The sequence below is a fragment of the Bufo bufo genome, chromosome 9 (genome assembly GCF_905171765.1).
Source record: "Bufo bufo chromosome 9, aBufBuf1.1, whole genome shotgun sequence".
Lineage (NCBI taxonomy): Eukaryota > Metazoa > Chordata > Amphibia > Anura > Bufonidae > Bufo > Bufo bufo.
Window position 1 is genome coordinate 155,683,082 of NC_053397.1, and position 20,291 is coordinate 155,703,372.

The 20,291-nt window shown below is 46.2% G+C and overlaps 1 protein-coding gene across 2 annotated transcripts in view; it reads right to left on the reverse strand.

Moving 5' to 3' along the window:
* The window catches only part of CBY1 (chibby family member 1, beta catenin antagonist), a 32,344-nt gene that overhangs the window by 7,882 nt on the left and 4,171 nt on the right, over positions 1–20,291 (reverse strand). The window contains exons 1-3 of one of the 2 annotated variants that reach the window (XM_040407207.1): positions 15,208–15,327; positions 5,152–5,257; positions 4,735–4,847 (exon numbers count right to left, since the gene is read on the reverse strand). In XM_040407207.1, the coding sequence (XP_040263141.1) occupies positions 4,735–4,847; positions 5,152–5,257; positions 15,208–15,285 (297 nt within the window). In that variant the 5' untranslated portion in view covers positions 15,286–15,327. Of the gene's footprint in view, positions 1–4,734; positions 4,848–5,151; positions 5,258–15,207; positions 15,341–20,291 lie in introns of those variants that run through there. The other variant, XM_040407205.1, reaches the window with a different exon arrangement.

Here is a 20,291-nt window from a genome sequence, read left to right on the forward strand (position 1 = left end):
ATTTTACGTCACCTAAAGCGTCTTAAACCTGATGTAGTTCTCCTGCAAGAGACGCATCTAGAGGATACGGATTTCTTCCGTATGAAAAGGTTTTGGGTAGGTTCTGTGGTTGGATCCTCAGCCAGGGAGCGCAAAGCTGGAGTACTCACTTTAGTACATAGAAATTTCTCAGGGAAAATACTTTCAGAGTCTCATGACAGTGAAGGCAGATGGCATAAGTTGGTGGTAGAGATAGGAGGGATCTCCTATAGCATTCATAATGTGTATGCCCCAAACGAAAACAATGCTTCCTTTTACGCTCTTCTAGAGAACAGACTGCATATGGATGGAACCCACAACAGAATTGTGGGTGGTGATTTTAACTCAGTCGCCTCTGTTCTGGAAGACCGGAAGAGGGAGGAGGGGATGGTCAGCTCGCAAAGACTCTCTGACAAGGTTATACCTCCCTTTCTAACTTCTACAGGTTTATATGATACCTGGCGCTCTCTACATCCTGACGACAGGGAGTATACGCATTTTTCACACGCACATAATGTATGGTCTCGTATTGACTATCTTTTCCTTCCTCTGCATATGTCATCTAGGGTGGTCTCAGCTGAAATTCATGACTTACTAATTTCTGACCACTCACCTGTTTCCATTTCCTTGCAGGATACCTACCCTAGAGGAACTGATTTTATATGGCGCTTTCCTTCTTTTCTTGCCAAGGATGACAATTTTAAAGATACACTACAAGGTTGGTGGTGGGAGTTTCAGGGTGACAATCCCCGTGGTGCATCAGATGTTTCGACCCATTGGGAGGCTGCAAAAGCGGTTCTGAGGGGTCGAATTCTCGGTTATGTCAGTAATCTACGCAAGGTGGTTGCTAAACAATATCAGGAGGCTAGCTCGGCCCTTAGAAAGGCATACACTCAATTTCTCCGGGTGGCTACCACTCAGCACAAGGAGGCCTGGATTGCAGCTAGAAATACCTTTGAAGTTTGGGTAGATAAACGAGAGGCAATGTATAGGTCAGAATTCCAGACGGATCTGTTCAGATTTGGGAATAAGTCAGGCAAAATGCTGGCCAACCTAGCACGGGGCAAGAGGACTCCTACAGTCATCACAGCTCTGAAAGGAGAGGGGGGAGTGGTCCAAACAAATCCTAAATTGATAAATGATCTGCTAGGAAAATATTATGAGAGTCTCTATAAGTCTGCTAGGAAAATATTATGAGAGTCTCCAGAAGACCCTGAAAAGGGTAGGAGATTTCTGTCAGACGTTAAATTACCTTCCCTAACAGAGGAACAGCAGGGATCTATAAATGCGGAAATAACGGCTGAGGAAGTGCTACATATAATACGTTCCCTACACAACGGAAAGGCGCCAGGCCCTGACGGATTCTCAGGAGAATTCTACAAAGTGCTACAAGAAAATCTTGCCCCCACACTGACGGAATATTTTAACCATCTTTTACACACAGGTAGTTTCCCTGCTCATGCTAATGTTGCCCACATTAAATTGATACTTAAACCAAATAAGGACCCACAAGATCCAGGTTCATACCGCCCGATCTCGCTCATTAATCAGGACCTCAAGATATTGACTAAAATATTGGCGGACAGACTGAGCCTATTAATGCCTGCCCTGATAGGGACCTCCCAGGTGGGTTTCATTAAAGGAAGGTCGGGGGTAGCAAATATTAGGAAGGTGTTGGCAACCTTGGATTGGGTCCGGCGCCGCCCTCAGCCAGCCGGAACCCCTATTTTGTTGGCGTTAGATGCGGAAAAAGCTTTTGATTCACTGCGTTGGAACTGGCTGGGGGCGGTGCTCGATAAATTCAAGATTTTGGGGGATATCCGGATCTTTCTGAAGGGTCTTTATTCCAGCCCAGGGGCGCGCATACATACGGGAGGTTTCCTATCTCGGGTGTTTCCTCTCCAGAGAGGGACTAGACAGGGTTGCCCGCTTTCCCCCCTCCTCTTTGACCTAGCCATTGAGCCCTTAGCTAGATTTTTAGAGGATTCTGACTTATATACGGGTATTATCATAGGCAAGAAAGAGGTAAAACTAACTTTATATGTAGATGATCTTTTGATTTTCATGGACTCTCCACAGCGACATTTAGGCCCCCTAATGGAGTTCTTGAGTTCTTTTGGGTCCTTCTCAGGATATAAAATAAATTCGTCTAAAAGTGAGATTTTAGAGCTTCACGCCACTAACCCACCGCAGTTTTGGCAGGACATAGGTCTCTCTTTATCGGCTGTTAAGAAATATATCACATACCTAGGGATCAAAATCGGTAAGCTCCCGGGGTCATTATACTCACTAAACTATCCTCCCCTCATAGCGAAAATAATATCTGAACTACAGAAATGGCATTCACTTCCCTTATCTCTACTGGGAAGATGCCAGCTCATTAAGATGATGAGTTTTTCTAAGTTGCTCTACCCCCTCCAAACGCTTCCGATTCTACTGAAACATACTGATGTCAATGCTCTAAACAGGGCCTTTACCACGTTCTTGTGGTCAGGCAGACGCCCTCGTATCTCTCTTTCGAAGCTTATGTTATGGAAACCAGAAGGAGGAGTGAAATTCCCAAATGTACGGGGTTACAATCTGGCGTGTCTTATGCGTCATGTTTCGGATTGGGTGCATGATACTGATCTTTTCTCTAATAGGGAAGTAGAACAAAATCTAGTAGCTCCATGGAACCTGGTAGCGTGCCTCCACTCTAATTTGGCCGCATTACCCAGGGAAATTAAATCCTCGCTTTTATTGAGAGATACGATAGCAACCTGGAAGGCGGTTAGGAAAACAGCAAATCTGCCTCATGCAATCTCTAAATGGATGCCGTTATGGGGTCATCCAGAATTTCCATCAGGGACTAGTTTGAGACCTTCTGAGTTGTGGATATCTAGGGGTTTGACTAGGGCGGAGCATCTGATGCATCAGGGGGAGAAACGCTGGCTGACTCCAAAAGAACTGAAGGAAAAATACGCTTTACCAGATTCCCATTTCTTGCAAATAATGCGGATTGTGGGTTTCTGCTCACATAGATTACGTGATCTATCGAGAGAGGCGACCAAAAACTCCTTTGATGAGATCCTTAGTTTCTCTCCCCAAACAGTCTCCCTCTCTAGGCTGTACAGGGCCTTTTCAGGAAACTTCACAAAAGCCAAGGTCTCCACTCTTTTTAAGAAGTGGGAGCACATCACTATGGATGATGAGATTGGGGTGAAGATCCTGGAAGGTTGGAGTAAGGTGCGTCAGTGCGTGATTGGTGAGATTTGGCGTGAAACGTTTTTTAGAATGATGCATCGGGCAATTTATGGATTTAACTTTCCAGCCTCTCCCCAGTTTCCAGACCGTATCACACATTGTCCTAATTGTAAAATGGCTGCTACGGATTTCTGGCATGGCATCTGGACATGTCCTGAGGTAATCAAATTTTGGATCGCTGTGATTGAATATATCAAGACTAACTGGTTGGTGGAGTTACCTATGGAACCTCAGACCTTGGTTTTTCATTATATCCGTATGGAGAACCCAACTAAGATACCGATTTTATTACACTCGGTTTTGTTGGTAGCCAAAAGGGTCTTGCTCCAGAGATGGCTCACAGATACCATGCCAGACATTCCTGCTGTGATTTCTGAATTGAAAGTACTTTTAGGATATGAAAGGATTGAAGCATCTAGGCACAAAGAAAGTTCAGCTTCCAAATTCTTTAATAAGTGGCGCACTTTTGTTTTGGCACACTACAGTATGGTAGAAGTTAGAGAATTGGTTAAACCCTTTCAGTACACTACATGGTATCTTAAAGCATCTCTAAGTAATACTCTGGGACCCCTGGCAGTATAGTCCTGCCTCCCTCCCCCCCCCCCCCCCCCTATATCTCTCTCCCTTACCCCTCTTCCCCTTTCTTTTCTTTATTATTTCTGTCTCCTAACACTTTTGAAAAAATAAAAAATGCAGTCAGATTCATGTATATTAAACTCATGATCCTTAAAGTTACTATATGTGACTCCCTGACTTCATTCAGAAGCAAGGGGGAGAAAGCGTGCTTAATGTATGTTATGTGGGATCATGACCTTTGCCTTGTATTTTGTGAATCTGCTTTAAATAAACAGAATTAAAAAAAAAAAAACAGACATGTCAGGAGTGGTGACAGGTCCTCTTTAATGTAGATTATATGTTTAAAAAGCCCCATTCATATATCGTCTTTGGACCATGGAAAATTTGGCTGAGATTCCACACAAGAAAGCTGCCGTGGGCCGCATGGCCATTGAATTAACTAACGATTTATAGCTGCGACTGCGTGCCAAGAAGGGACATGTCCTAGCTTGGCATAGTTGCAGCTATAAACCACTGTTCAGCCATGTGGACTCCCACTGAAAACAACAAGAGTGGTGCATACGGTGCAACTGTCGGCAGCTGTTTGGCATGCAGTCCGTTCCAAATTTCCGGTGTGAAAAGAAGCTGTGTGAACGAGGCCTTAGACTGTAAAATGGTGCTGCAATGTAGCCAGACCCTTTTGAGCTGTATTGATATAAAACAGGTCATCAGAATGCAGACCACTCCAAATTCTCTCTCACCTTCTTGGACCCCTGTGTAACGCAGGGAGCGGAAAACTGAGTTTAACTGTTGTCACACCCACATTTTTAGGTACTGAGCAGAGTCTTTAAGAAAGGTTCAGCCACTTTCATACTGTTACATTAACTTTATGACTACAAATGAAGTCAAGTCTTTTACCATGTCCAGCAGGATTTCTACTTTCAGACGAAGCAAGTTATTCTCCTCCTCCAACTGCTGATTTCTCTTTCGAAGACGTTGGAGATCCTTCTGTGATCCAGTGCCACCCGATTCTATCAGACGTAATGTCAATTAATAAACAACAATAAAGAATGTAACACATACATAAGAATAATGTACGTCTTTTTCACACTACTGTCATCCAGTATTTGACTTAAAGGGGTATTCCGGTTGTTAAAAGTTATCCCCTATCCACAGGATGGAGGATAACTATTAGATCTGCGGGGTCCGTACTTTGGCCTTTTGATTGCTTATCGGCAGGGGTGCCTGGCGTCGGACCCATCCTCAGGATCCGATATTGATGATATCTATCCTGAGGATAGGTCATCAATATCTAAGCACTGCACAACAACCTACCTGCTATCCACTGGCCATTTTCAAACTTAAGACTTTGTCCTGCAATACTGATACTAGGGGCACCATATTCCAAACCCAGCTCTACCTCTTTTGTTGTCCGGTCCAGCTAGAAGAGAAAAAGAACCAAAAACTGGTAAGAATAGTCATCTATCCAATAAATGAAAAAAATAAAAATAAGGGAATACAAATATATTCTCACCTCAGATTCTAATAGAAATGTGTGTATTCGATTGCACTTAATATTTAACATATGTGTCCACTTTACAGTTTCACTCCTCTGTTACGGTTTACTTCCATATTACCTACCTTGTACAATTTATTATTGACTATGTACGATTTCTGCATCTCTCATGATTGTACAATTTTGAATACTTTAAATAAAAATTTATTTAAAAGTAAAAAAATAAATAAAAAAAAACTGGTAAGAAGACAAATCTAGTAAGCAAATAGACTGAATATCATAGTGTGTATTGTAACATAAATCATACCAGTATTTAATATGACAGTCACTTATGATATAAATTATAGATAATGGAAATAAACATCTGAAAGGTCAACAGCATGAAGAGCAAAGTCTCAGCAGTCACAGAAGGCGATCCTGTGGGATTTGCAGTCAAGTAGACAACTACAGTGCAAGATTATTAAATGGGTTCTGCAGTTTTTTAAACTGATTATCTATCCTCTGAATAGATCATCAGCATCTGACCGGCGGGGGTCCGACACCCGGGACCCCGCCGATCAGCTGTTTCAGAAGACAGCGGTGCTGGCAGTAGTGCCGTGGCCTTCTCGCTGTTTACCGCAGGCCCAGTGATGTCATGACTGGTATCACTGGCTTGGGCGGGGCTAAGCTCCATTCAAGTGAACAGAGCTTAGCCAGGTCAGTGATACTAGTCGTGCCGTCACCGGGCCTGCGGTAAACAGCGAGAAGGCCGTGGCACTACTGCCAGCACCGCTGCCTTCTCAAACAGCTGATCGGAAGAGGTCCCGGGTGTCGGACCCCCGCCGATCAGATGCTGATGATCTATCCAGAGGATAGATCATCAGTTTAAAATAACTGTAGAACCCCTTTAACTATGACTGAACATGAAGTTCCTTAATTTATTGTAATATATAGAACATAGGGTGTTAGCTGAGAACTGTAAATGGAATTAGAGCAAACAGTACAAAACCCAATATGATATAGACGCCAGCAGCAATACATTTACCTGCTCAATGTTCACTTGCAGAGATGGGACTCTGAACCACAAAGACACTGATTTATCAAGTTTTTACTAACTATAGTTAATAATAATTTACTACCTCAATAATGTGTATAATAGGGGGGTGGCCTGACCGAGGATGTGAACAGACGTGCAGCGCAGAGCTCCTGGCCAAATCTCCTGTGATATCCGTAAATCCCCGCTGTGTTGGTGAGCAACCTACCTTTCCAGTGAGAGAAGTTGTTTCCTTTGCAAATCGCCATCCTTCAGCAGCTGAATGACGTGCCAGAAGAACAAGGAGGGGAAGGAGTGTGGTCTCGCCACGCCGGTGAAACAAAATGGCGCTGCGCAAGCTGCAAAGCTATCTGATGTGGCCGTGCGGCTGGAGAAATTCGCCCGCTCTTCAACTCCCCCAGTAACCGCTCTGGACCCAGATTATGCCAAAGCCATAGACTCTCAGGGGGCTGCTAGAAACTGTCAGCCCATGCTTGGCACCAGTAGGGGAGAAGGAGGTTAGTGCACTAATGGATGAAGGGGCTACTTCAGAGGCGGGACCCACCATTAAGGATGTGTATTCAGCGGTGGCGCAGTGCAATACAGCACTCACCTCATTAAATACCCACATGGGAAGCCTCAAAGAGGATGTTTTACTTATAAGGCAAGATATGAGGAAAGTGAAGGAGCGTATGGGTGAAATGGAAAGTCGAATTAGCGCTGTGGAGGAGCAAATCCCACCAGTGAAGAGGGATCTGCAGCGTGTAATACATAAAGTCACATTAATCATATCCAAATCTGATGATCTGGGAAACAGGCTAAGGCGTAATAATGTCCGAATCATTGGTATGCCTGAAAATACGGAGGGAGCGGATGCCGTATCGTTTATGGAGAAATGGCTTGCTGAGAAAATTTGTAAAAGAAAATTTGTCTCTGCTTTCAGCTATTGAGAGGGCCCACAGCGTACCATTCTGCCCGCCACCACCAGGGGCACCGCCAGGGCCTTTGCTGATTAAAATCCTGCATTTTAGAGATCCAATTTTAAAAGGCGCAAGAGACTGTGCAGATCTTACTATAAATGGAAATCGCATTTCCCTGTTTCCTGACTTCTCTGCGGACGTCCAGAAAAGGAGAGCACATTTCTTAGACGTCAAGAAATGGCTGAGAGCCCTACAACTACCCTACTCAATGATATATCCTGCCAGATTGAGAGTGGTGGCGAAAGGGAAGACGCATATGTTCCACCATCCAGATGCAGCGTGTCAATGGCTGGATGCACACGAGAAGGATCTCTGTGGCAACACCTGAAAAAAAAAGACTGTCATATACATAGTATCTGAAGGTCGTCCGAGTCGCTGAGGACCAAAGGGACATGTACTAGTTCCTCATAGTTATATCCTTGCTGAGTTAATGTTGATATGAGAATGGGTGGGGGGTTGATTGGGGAGTGCCCTTATGTTGGGGGCCCCCCTTCGATCCTTGGCCTTGACAGTTTAAAGGGAGTCTGTCACCACATTTGAGCCTATTAGACAGATCCAATAGCGTTAATAGTGCCACCCAGAAGTTTAAAACGGTACCTTTGTTGCATATACCGGAGTCTTGTTTGAGCCAAAAATGAACTTTGTAGGTTCTGTAAATGCGCCGTCTCAAGTGCCCAGGGCGGCGTCTCAATCTTCCGAGCCCAAGACCGAACCTCCCCAACGGCTCATAACCCCGCCCTTCTTGTGCCTCTGCCCGCCCGTTTACACTCCTCCTCTCTCCTTTTCCACTGCGCCGCAGGAGAGAGGAGGAGCGTAAACGGGCGGGCAGAGGCACAAGGAGGGCGGGGTTATGAGCCGTTGGGGAGGTCCGGTCTTGGGCTCGGAAGATTGAGACGCCGCCCTGGGCACTTGAGACGGCGCATTTACAGAACCTACAGAGAGAAATGTCTGTTTTGTGTTTTGGTTTATGTGGGGGTTTGACAGAGTATATGATTGATGTTGGGCCATATCGTGGCTCCCCGGGGGTAGGCGGCGGTGGGAGAATGATGTTGTGCAAGTGGTTTGATGATGGGTACCCTTAAGATTGTTGCGTGGAATGTAAGGGGAATGGGCCAGTATTGTAAGAGACACGCTGTCTTCCATGCTCTACAAACATACCAACCTGCAATACTCTGTCTATCTGAGACACCCCTTTTCAGATAAAACGCACCTGATACATAAAGTGGATAGCGCATGAGTTTCATTCCACCTATACCACTCACGCGCGTGGAGTCTGCATTCTGATCCATAGAACCATTCCCTTCATAGCCAGGGACACATGTATTGATAATAAGGGAAGTTTTGTATGTGTTGATCTTAGTAGCAATATACACTGCTCAAAAAAATAAAGGGAACACAAAAATAACACATCCTAGATCTGAATAAAATATTCTTCTGAAATACTTTGTTCTTTACATAGTTGATTGTGCTGACAACAAAATCACACAAAAATTAAAAATGGAAATCAAATTTTTCAACCCATGGAGGTCTGGATTTGGAGTCACACTCAAAATTAAAGTGGAAAAACACACTACAGGCTGATCCAACTTTGATGTAATGTCCTTAAAACAAGTCAAAATGAGGCTCAGTAGTGTGTGTGGCCTCCACGTGCCTGTATGACCTCCCTACAACGCCTGTGCATGCTCCTGATGAGGTGGCGGACGGTCTCCTGAGGGATCTCCTCCTAGACCTGGAATAAAGCATCTGCCAACTCCTGGACAGTCTGTGGTGCAACGTGACGTTGGTGGATAGAGCGAGACAGGATGTCCCAGATGTGCTCAATTGGATTCAGGTCTGGGGAACGGGCGGGCCAGTCCATAGCATCAATGCCTTCGTCTTGCAGGAACTGCTGACACACTTCAGCCACATGAGGTCTAGCATTGTCTTGCATTAGGAGGAACCCAGGGCCAACCGCACCAGCATATGGTCTCACAAGGGGTCTGAGGATCTCATCTCGGTACCTAATGGCAGTCAGGCTACCTCTGGCGAGCACATGGAGGGCTGTGCGGCCCTCCAAAGAAATGCCACCTCACACCATTACTGACCCAATTCCAAACCGGTCATGCTGGAGGATGTTGCAGGCAGCAAAACATTCTCCATGGCGTCTCCAGACTCTGTCACGTCTGTCACATGTGCTTAGTGTGAACCTGCTTTCATCTGTGAAGAGCACAGGGCGCCAGTGGCGAATTTGCTAATCTTGGTGTTCTCTGGCAAATGCCAAACGTCCTGCACGGTGTTGGGCTGTAAGCACAACCCCCACCTGTGGACGTCGGGCCCTCATATCACCCTCATGGGGTCTATTTATGACCGTTTGAGCAGACACATGCACATTTGTGGCCTGCTGGAGGTCATTTTGCAGGGCTCTGGCAGTGCTCCTCCTGTTCCTCCTTGCACAAAGGCGGAGGTAGCGGTCCTGCTGCTGGGTTGTTGCCCTCCTACGGCCTCCTCCACGTCTCCTGATGTACTGGCCTGTCTCCTGGTAGCGCCTCCATGCTCTGGACACTACGCTGACAGACACAGCAAACCTTCTTGCCACAGCTCGCATTGATGTGCCATCCTGGATAAGCTGCACTACCTGAGCCACTTGTGTGGGTTGTAGACTCAGTCTCATGCTACCACTAGAGTGAAAGCACCGCCAGCATTCAAAAGTGACCAAAACATCAGCCAGGAAGCATAGGAACTGAGAAGTGGTCTGTGATCACCACCTGCAGAACCACTTCTTTATTGGGGGTGTCTTGCTAATTGCCTATAATTTCCACCTGTTGTCTATCCCATTTTCACAACAGCATGTGAAATTGATTGTCACTCAGTGTTGCTTCCTAAGTGGACAGTTTGATTTCACAGAAGTGTGATTGACTTGGAGTTACATTGTGTTGTTTAAGTGTTCCCTTTATTTTTTTGAGCAGTGTATATTCCCTCACCTTACACCAGCGAGATTCTGAAAAAAGTGTTGGCGTTCACAGCCATAATGTTCCCGTACTAATGATTGGAGACTTTAATATGTGTATGGGTAAGTCTCTTGATAAGTTCACTCCAGGCACCTGTGTATTGGGCTCTTCACCCACCTCGTTGGCTAGAATATTAGCGGAAGTTGATATGTGGGACCTTTGGAGGGCTAAGCATAGGGAGGAGCGGCAGTATTCATGCTACTCTTCCTCACATAACTCATTATCCAGAATTGACTTAGCGCTAGGATCCCTGTCCTTATTGGACATGCTACATAAGGTTTCTTATCTCCCCCATAGTGTATCTGATCATTCCCCAATTCTGGTGCAGTTGAGATTGGGAAACTCAGGGCAAAATTCAAGGCCTATTTGGCGTCTGAACCCTTTCTGGCTCCAGTTAGTAGACACAGGCAATACCATTTCCAATGTGCTGGTGGAATTTTTTAACTCCAATATAGGGTCTGCCAATGTAAAAATGGTGTGGGACACAATGAAGGCATATATGAGGGGCGTTTATATTAAGAGTATTAGTATACACAAGACAAAAAGTAGGGCTTTCTCGGTGGAGCTGTCCAACAGGGTGTTGAGCACTGAATCTAAACATATGGCAAATCCATCACAGTAAAATGCCAATAACTGGAAGGAGGCTCAAGGCCTGTTAAAGGAACATCTAATAGTAAGAGCCAGGGATAAACCATTTTTTAGGACCTAGAAGTATTTTACTGAGAGTGAGAGTGCAGGTCACTTACTAGCCACTGTTATTAAAGCACAATATGGCCCCTCCTGTGTGACCTCTATCAGGAATATGCAGGGAAACCTAATAACTGGAGATAAAGACATATTAGGAGTATTCCATGCCCACTTTAAAGAAGTCTATCGATCAAGGCTGATGGTCAGCCCGATGGATACTGTACTTAATGGGCATTTCAGTGCCCAATCTGTCTGGGGAGCATCAAGAAATGTTAGATGGGGACATCCAGTTAGAAGAACTTGAGTTAGCGTTAAGATCCTTCCCTAATGAGAAGGCGCCTGGGAGGGATGGCTTGTCGGGGGAATTTTATAAGAAGCACCAGGAATACTTACTTCCACATCTCCTCAAAGGACTCCTATCGGGATGGTATTCTACCCAGCTCGATGAGAGAGGCGATTGTGGTAGTACTTCCAAAACTAGACAAGGATCCTTCACAGGTAGACTCTTACCGACCTATTTCTCTGCTGACGGCGGATATTAAAGTTGTTGGCTAAGGTTTTAGCTAATAGGTTATTGAGAGTTATTCACTCTATTATTCATGAAGACCAATCCGGCTTTACGCCTGGAAAATCTACATCTCTCAATCTCAGACGCCTATTTTTGAATCTTCAGTTGAATGGGGGAGGATGGGGATGGATGCAGGGCTGTGATCTCACTCGACACTGACAAGGCGTTTGACAGTGTAGAGTGGGACTACCTGTGGGCAGTCATGTAAAAAATGGGTTTTGGCCCTGTATTTATAAAATGGGTGCAATTACTTTATAATCAGCCTAGGGCCAGGATTGTGGTAAATGGGGGGTGGGGATCTTCCCGGCGCTGGCACTGGAGAGGGGAACGCGGCAGGGCTGCCCTTTATCCCCTCTTTTATTTGCTATCCCTATTGAACCCTTCGCTTGCCTACTTAGAACCACGCCGGTGCTACGGGGTCTTAGAAGAGGAGATATGGAGGAGCGTGTATCGCTCTACGCAGATGATATGTTGCTGTATGTTGGCGATTTGGCCTAGTCCATAGACCCTGTTATCTCCCTCATCTCTGAATTTGGTAGACAGTCCGGGCTGCTCGTTAACTGGAATAAGTCTGTGATACTTCCACTGTCCATGCTTCCAGAGTCTATGTCTTGATCACACTAAACTTAGGGTAGTGACCTCCTTTAAATATCTAGTGGTTGAAATATCCACCGATCCTCAAAAGGTACATACCAGACAATATAGTACTGTTACTGGCCAAGTTCACACTTAAGGCTGCCTCCTGGCATAAGCTGCCCATATCCCTGGTAGGTAGGGGCAATTTGATTAAAATGGTGTTAATGCCGCAACTTCTATATGTGTTCCATAATTCACCAGTATGGATACCCATGCACTACTTCTATAAAGTCCAACAAATCTTTAGATTTTTGCTCTGGAAAAATAAGAGGAGTAGAATCAAATATGAAACTCTGCAAAGATGCAAGGATGGGGGCGGCCTTGCACTGCCTAACCCCTTAATATACTTCCTATCAGCCCAGCTGCAACACTTCAAGGGATGGAGCAAGGTGGGGAGGGGGGGAGAGCTGGTTAAATGGGCAACGGGATATTCTACACCATTGGCGGTTGTGGAGGGGGATGTGATTTCTGGAATAAAATCTGCACCGATTGTAGGGCTTATGAGGAGGGTGTGGGCAAAGGCCAAAGAGGTTTTGGGTGTTTCAGGATTGTTAAATATCTCTCCTATGTGGAACAATCCTGCCCTACCAGAACTGTCCCGATTGACAGGGTTTTCCCAATGGGAAAAAAGAGGAATTTGGAATATTGGGCAGTTATATTCTCAGGGACTCCTAAACCAGTTTCAGCAGCTGTGCTCTGAGTTTGACCTCCCGTCCACTCACTTCTAGAAATACTTGCAGCTGAGGCACGCACTGGATGCACAATCCAAATTATCGTCGCTAAAGTACACAACTAATCAGATGCGTGGTACTGTGGTGGCAATAGGAGCAGTAAAGGGAGCTATCTCGAAAGTCTACCGGTCATTACATGAGGAGTTCCTGAAAAAATTTCCGATTAAAGGGGTATACCTCCATTTTCACCCAGGCAGCCCCCCTGACTTGAGCATCGGAGCAGTTCATGCTCCGATGCTCTCCTTTGCCCTGCGCTAAATCACGCAGGGCAAAGGAATTTTCAAGAGAGCCGGTGACATAGCGGGCTGCCAGGAAGCCCAGTGACATCACCAGCACTGATGGGCGGGCTTTAGTGCTGCCCTAGCCAGTAAAACGTCTAGGACAGCGCTAAAGCACGCCCAAAACGATTTGATACATATGCAAATTAACCTGAGATGAGTCAGAGCTTGAAAATATGACTCTTCTCTGGTCACACAAGTAAGATATGACTCTTGTATGTTAATTTGCATAAAAGGTGGGAAGTACAAAAATGCATAATACTTATTGAATTCGTCTGCAAATGAAATTAAAAGTGTAATTTATATGTTTAGGGTAACACAATGAACATTTAGAAATGACAGGTTCCCTTTAAGGTGAAAATGAAATGGGAAAAGGATGTTGGGGTAATAACTGATACCCAATGGGAAGAAACGTTAGCACTAACTCCAAACCTATCCCTTAGTGAAGCAGCTCGACTGTCTCAGCTCTTCATGATACACAAAGACTCCAATATTTCTCTTTAAAACCGGGTATAGAAGAGATTCCTGCTGTCCGAAGTGTGGGGTGGCTGATCTATTTCACATGCTATGGAGCTGTAGTGCCTTGAGAGCTTACTGGCATGCCATAATACATTAGATAAATACTGTATATGGGGCGAATTTCTCTCCTGATCCCAAAATGAACCTGCTTGGCATTTTTGATACAGATCATTTGAAGTCACCTGTTATTACAGGAATAAATAGAATGCTATACCAGGCACGTAAAACATTGGCGGCGAAACTGATTCAGCCTCTTCCTCCGGTCGTAGCAGAGTTTATTGTAAGATTGAATGTAGTGATTCGGTTGGAAAAGGGGATTTATCTTAAAAGAAACGGTCTCTCGAAATTTGAGGCTATCTGGGGCCTATGGATAGATAGATCTGGAGTGTGCAGTCCTTGGCTGGCTCTTCATAGAAGCTTGGGAAGTAGAATTGGTTGAATGCTGGGTGGATGTGTGATGTTGATGGTCTGCTGTCGCTGCCCCTGGGGAGTATCGTTGCTCTTCTTCCTCTTAATGGACAACCATACCATTCAGTACTGCTGCTGCTTATGTCTGGGTTTATGCAGGATGATCTGTTATCTGTCTCAAGGGGGAACGCACTCACGCATTACTGTTTGACTAACTGTGATTGGTTTGTCTATGAGACATTCTTGTGGGTCCAAATGGTACTGGGTCGTATGATTTTGATGTGCAATTTGCTTTTCAATGGAAAAACTGTATTAATAAAAAATATCTGATTAAAAAAAACAATATGTATAATAGAGAACCTGTCCTCTCCCCTAACACCTATAATGCATTTCCCATGAAACAACTGATTTCTGTTTCCACTTTAGAACCTAGAGAATCTTTTAGTTCCATTCCTTTCAGTGGGGCAACAAGTAAATGGATTTCTGCAAGCCCCCTTCAGGTGAATGGAACTCAAAAATTCTGCAACAATATCCGCAGCGTGTGAACGCACCCTGTAATGTGTGAATAAGTTGACCACTTGGTTTTTGTCTTGCTGAAACCTGGCACTCATGCCGGAAGCCGTTCGAATCCCATTATAGTCAATGGGGTCCAGCAGTGAAGGGCAGTATCTGGCGAGGACAGATCCAGTGAACTCCAGTGTGCTTCTGCATATGACATGTCCTATATATTGCTGCAACATGCCGACCACACCGTGATGAGGCGTGCACCCAGACCGAAAAACACTTACAGTAGTGTGACTTTAGCCTAATAGTTGTTTATGTGCGAGTCATTTTTATTTTCAGTTTATATTGATCATCTTTTTCTGTCATATGTCTGAAATAAGAATAAACCCTCCTCCATAGATGTCCTGGGTTCAAATCATATCACCATTTAATGACCACATAATACCCCATTTTTAAGATGTCACATGACTGATGGTAATGTCCTCAACTCTATTGCTTCCTATTTATTCAAGCTTAGACACTGTATGGCCAACTAAGGAGAAGAGAAAACCAGTACAACACATACCGCATGCAAGTTAGAAAGTGATGCAGATTTTCTGGGCGGCGTTTTCTTGGGGCTGAAGGTGTTCCCAAAGAGGGGCATCTTGCCTAGTTTCCACGTGGATTCCAGAGTGGTTATGTTTACAGCCTATACTTTCCTACAAGAGAATAAGATACAAATAATTAGTTCTGATAAAGGAACGTCCTCCTCATAACTGGGTTTAGGCTCTTGGCACACTTCCATCAGAGTTCAATTCCAAGTCTATGAGACGGCAGAAGGCAGCCAAGTACAGCACCAGTCTCATGAGGCGGTGCTGCCCATGCTGGAAGCTTGCCCCGTGTTCATGTAATCAGTGGGGCTCGCAGTGGTCTAAGGCCCCTTTCACACGGGCGAGTATTCCGCGCGGATGCGATGCGTGAGTTGAACGCAATGTACTTGCACTGAATCTGAACCCATTCATTTCTATGGGGCTGTGCACATGAGCGGTGATTTTCACACATCACTTGTGCGTTGAATGAAAATCGCAGCATGCTCCTCTTTGTGCGTTTTTCACGTAACGCAGGCCCCATAGAAATGAATGGGGTGGCGTGAAAATCGCAAGCATCCGCAAGCAAGTGCGGATGCGGTGCGATTTTCACGCACGGTTGCTAGGTGACGATCGGGATGGGGACCCGATCATTATTATTTCCCCTTATAACATGGTTATAAGGGAAAATAATAGCATTCTGAATACAGAATGCATAGTAAAATAGGGCTGGAGGGGTTAACATTTTTTTTATTTAGCTCACCTTAATCCACTAGTTCGCGTAGCCGGCTTCTCTTCTGTCTTCATCTGTGAGCAATAGGACCTTTGATGATGTCACTACGCTCATCACATGATCCATCACCATGGTGATGGATCATGTGATGGACCATGTGATGAACGCAGTGATGTCATCAAAGGTCCTATTGCTCACAGATGAAGACAGAAGAGATGTTACATTTTTATTTTTATTTTTTTTAACCCCTCCAGCCCTATTGTACTATGCATTCTGTATTCAGAATGCTATTATTTTCCCTTATAACCATGTTATAAGGGAAAAAATACAATCTACACTACAACTTACCCAAACCTGAACTTCCGGGAAGAAGTTCGGGTCTTGGTACCAGAGTCGGTTTTTTATCACGCGCGTGCAAAACACATTGCACCCGCGCGATAAAAACTGAACATCGGAACACAATCGCAGTCAAAACTGACTGCAATTGGGTACCTACTCGTGCGGGTTTGCCGCAATGCACCAGGACGCATGCGGACCTAATCCGGACACGCTCGTCTGCAGGGGGCCTAACAGTTTTCCCCCTATTCAGTGAGTAGAAGATAACTTTTTGATACTGGAATACCCCTTTGAGCCTTGAGTCACACTTGCATTTTACAAGAGGAAACCTGTAAATTTTGAATGTATATTTTTCCTTCCTTTTGGAGTCCACTTGGCTTTGCTTAAAATAAAAAAAATAAAAAACGATATAAAAAAGTGAACGTGTGATTTCAACGTAAGGGTACGTGGTGCTTGGTATCGCAGCTTAGCCCTATTTACTTCAATGACCTCCTCAAACAGCCGGATGGCAGGGGTCCCAGGTGTCAGACCCCCACAGATCAGATCCTGAAGTGTTGGAAAACCCCTTTAATAAATGCTATGTTCTTTCAGTGGTACAAATGATTGATGTGGTTGTATTATGCACTTTGTGAGCCCAAAAGGCCGTATATGGCAAAGACATAGTCAAACGGCAGTCTTATACTTGCCAGGTGATGGGCTGGTCTGCCCGCCTGTTTAGGTAGTCTTCTGGTTAACAGGCCAAAGCAAGGATGTGTGTGGTGGCTGCTGACAAGTGAGCTGAATTTATCCAGGGAAACACCATCCCTGTACTATGCCAAATAACCTCTGAGGGAGAGAAGAACTGAACTTCTACAGATGGTTGAGGGCCAGTGCATGGACAGTAAAGGTAATGCATGTATATGGCTTTGGACTTCACTGCCCGTGGTTATTGTCAAATGCTCCCGATGCACCCCTACTACTGAGACTAGTGAGCTGAACTGGCCATCTGTTCTAGGACTGCACCCTGTAGTTTAGAGCTACAGATATATTGTAAAAGGGACTTGTGCGCCTTTGTGTCAATTGAGAGGTTCATTGCTCCTACCATCTGCCAGCCCCGTATCTGCTCTCCTGCCTTGCACTCTTTTACCCGCTCACCATCAAGGGCACCCCAGCCACCACCAGGCAGGAGTCCCTAAAATCCAGGTTGTGCCCCGAGGGGAAGAATGGTGCCCCCCCTCCCCCTACACTCACTGCAGGCGTAGCATGTGGGAGTACTGGAGCGGGAATAGCCACCATGACAACTACTACCACCATCCTCATAGCCGTTGCCACCACTGCCATCATCTCCAACACCACCGCCACGCTTCCCCTGAGGGCCAGTGTATTGCACAATGCATGGCCCTGAAATCTTGTGCATGCACTGGTGGCAGTATCATGGGCGCAGTGACTATAAAAGAGCGAGTGCAAGAGATCATCACTGCACCGGCACATGCACAAGATTTGAGGGCTGGGCATTGCAGCAGTGAGGAGAAAGGGTTTATTTCAGTTACCATGATTAACCCTACCAGGAGGTATGCCTGGTTTTAAAGGGAGTCTGTCATCACAGTTTCACCTTTTTAACCCTTCCCATAGCTTTCTACAGGGCTTTTTTTCTGGTGGAACGCACCGGAACGGCGTTCCGCCACCTATTTTCCCCCGTCCCGCTTTAGTTACTGGGCCCAGCCGCCCCCCCCCCCCTACATCACGCTGTGCCCCCCCAACTAAAATGCCCCCCCAGTGAGCCGCCGGGCACAGGGCACAATGGAAGAGCTCATCTCCATAGTAATCTGCCTGTGCTGCGGCGGTGCAGGGGAGGGAGAGGCGTGTCCCTTCCCCTTCCTCCGATAGGCTGCAGGCACTAGGCCGGCAGCCCTTTTAGAGGCCGGTGTAGGCGGCGCGATGACGTCATCGCGCCGCCTGAGCCATACAGCGCGGGACACAGGCCGGAAGAGGCCTGCATCGCATCGCTGACACTGAGGTAAGTTTTTTTTTTTTTACAATAGTGTTACTGCCACATTGGGGGGCTTATTACAATACTGGCACATGATGGGGGGGCTTAATGGCACATGATGGGGGGGCTTAATACTGGCACATGATGGGGGGGCTTAATACTGGCACATGATGGGGGGGCTTAATACTGGCACATGATGGGGGGGCTTAATACTGGCACATGATGGGGGGGCTTAATACTGGCACGTGATGGGGGGAGCTTATTACTGGCATGTAATGGGGGGTTATTACTGGCGCGTAATGGGGGGGCTTATTACTGGCACGTGATGGGGGGTTATTACTGGCGCATAATGGGGGGGCTTATTACTGGCACGTGATGGGGGGCTTATTACTGGCACGTGATGGGGGGCTTATTACTGGCACGTGATGGGGGGCTTATTACTGGCACGTGATGGGGGGCTTATTACTGGCACGTGATGGGGGGCTTATTACTGGCACGTGATGGGGGGCTTATTACTGGCACGTGATGGGGGGCTTATTACTGGCAGTGGCACGTGATTGAGGGCACTTATTACTGGCACATTATTGGGTATTTTATATGGGGGGCTCTGTACAGTAGCATTTTATACTGGGACACATGGTGGGTTCTATGGGGAAGGGGGGAGAGGAGTACTATGGAGTCATCTACGGGGGGCACTAAGAAGGGGTATTTTATACTTGCAAATTATGGCGAACACTGAGGGCATCTACTGGGGCACGATATATGGGGCATTTTATACTGGTACATTATGGGGGGCACTAGGAGGAAGGGGGAGAGGAGCACTATGGGGGCATTTACGGGGGGCACTATATAGGGGTATTTTATACTGGCACATTATGGGGGACATTAGTTCAACTGGGGGCATAAGGGGGTATTTTTTGCATTGTCACATTATAAGGAGAATTATTTCTACTGGGGGGCATTATGGTGGTCTTTATTACTCCCCCATTGTATGACCCCCCTAGTAGCAGCACCAGCCTCTCCCTGCTCTGTGACCCCTCAGCCCCTTCTCCAAATCCTTATTATGAAATCTTTCTCATTAGGATAAAACACAACATCAGCTCCGCCGAGCCCCCGGCCAAAGTGTTGAAGTGGTGTCCGAGATCCCCAAGGGCCAAGCCAAGTAACAGTAAGTTTTCATGTGAAATATGTTTATGTTATAGACATATAGCCTACACTGTGCCACACAATATACAGTATACCTCTACACTGTGCCACACAATGTACAGTATACCTCTACACTGTGCCCCACAGTATACCTCTACACTGTGCCACACAATATACAGTATTGTGTGGCACAGTGTATCCCTGTTCTCTAAAGGGGCGGTTTTAGGGGGCGGTCCTAGGGGTGGGTAAGGGCATGGCCAGGGGAGGGGGGGTGAGTTCCACCACCTTTTCTCTGAGAAAAAAAGCCCTGGCTTTCTAGCAGCATTACAGTTGATAAAAACGTTACCTTTATAAGCAATCGTGGACTTATAAAACTGGCAAAAATCATCTTAGTAGGATATGCAAATGAGGGCTCGCAAGTGCCCAGGGGCGGCGTCAACCTCGTAGATGCCCAGGCAGCTCAGCCTTATCGTCGCTTCCCCCCACCCAGTCTTTCCCTCTGCCCGCCCATCTTCTTACTTCTTCTCTCGCCGAGATCCCGCGCCTGCGCGCTGTGTCCGTCGGCTGGCGCATGCGCACTGCGATGTCCATTCCTGGTACGGCATCACAGTAATTAATGCGCCGGCTAACTCGCCGTTAGCCGGCGCATGCGCATTAATTACTGTGATGCCGTACCAGGAATGGACATCGCAGTGCGCATGCGCCAGCCGACGGACACAGCGCGCAGGCGCGGGATCTCGGCGAAAGAAGAAGTAAGAAGATGGGCGGGCAGAGGGAAAGGATGAGCGGGGGGAAGCGACGATAAGGCAGAGCTGCCTGGGCATCTACGAGGTTGACGCCGCCCCTGGGCACTTGCGAGCCCTCATTTGCATATCCTACTAAGATGATTTTTGCCAGTT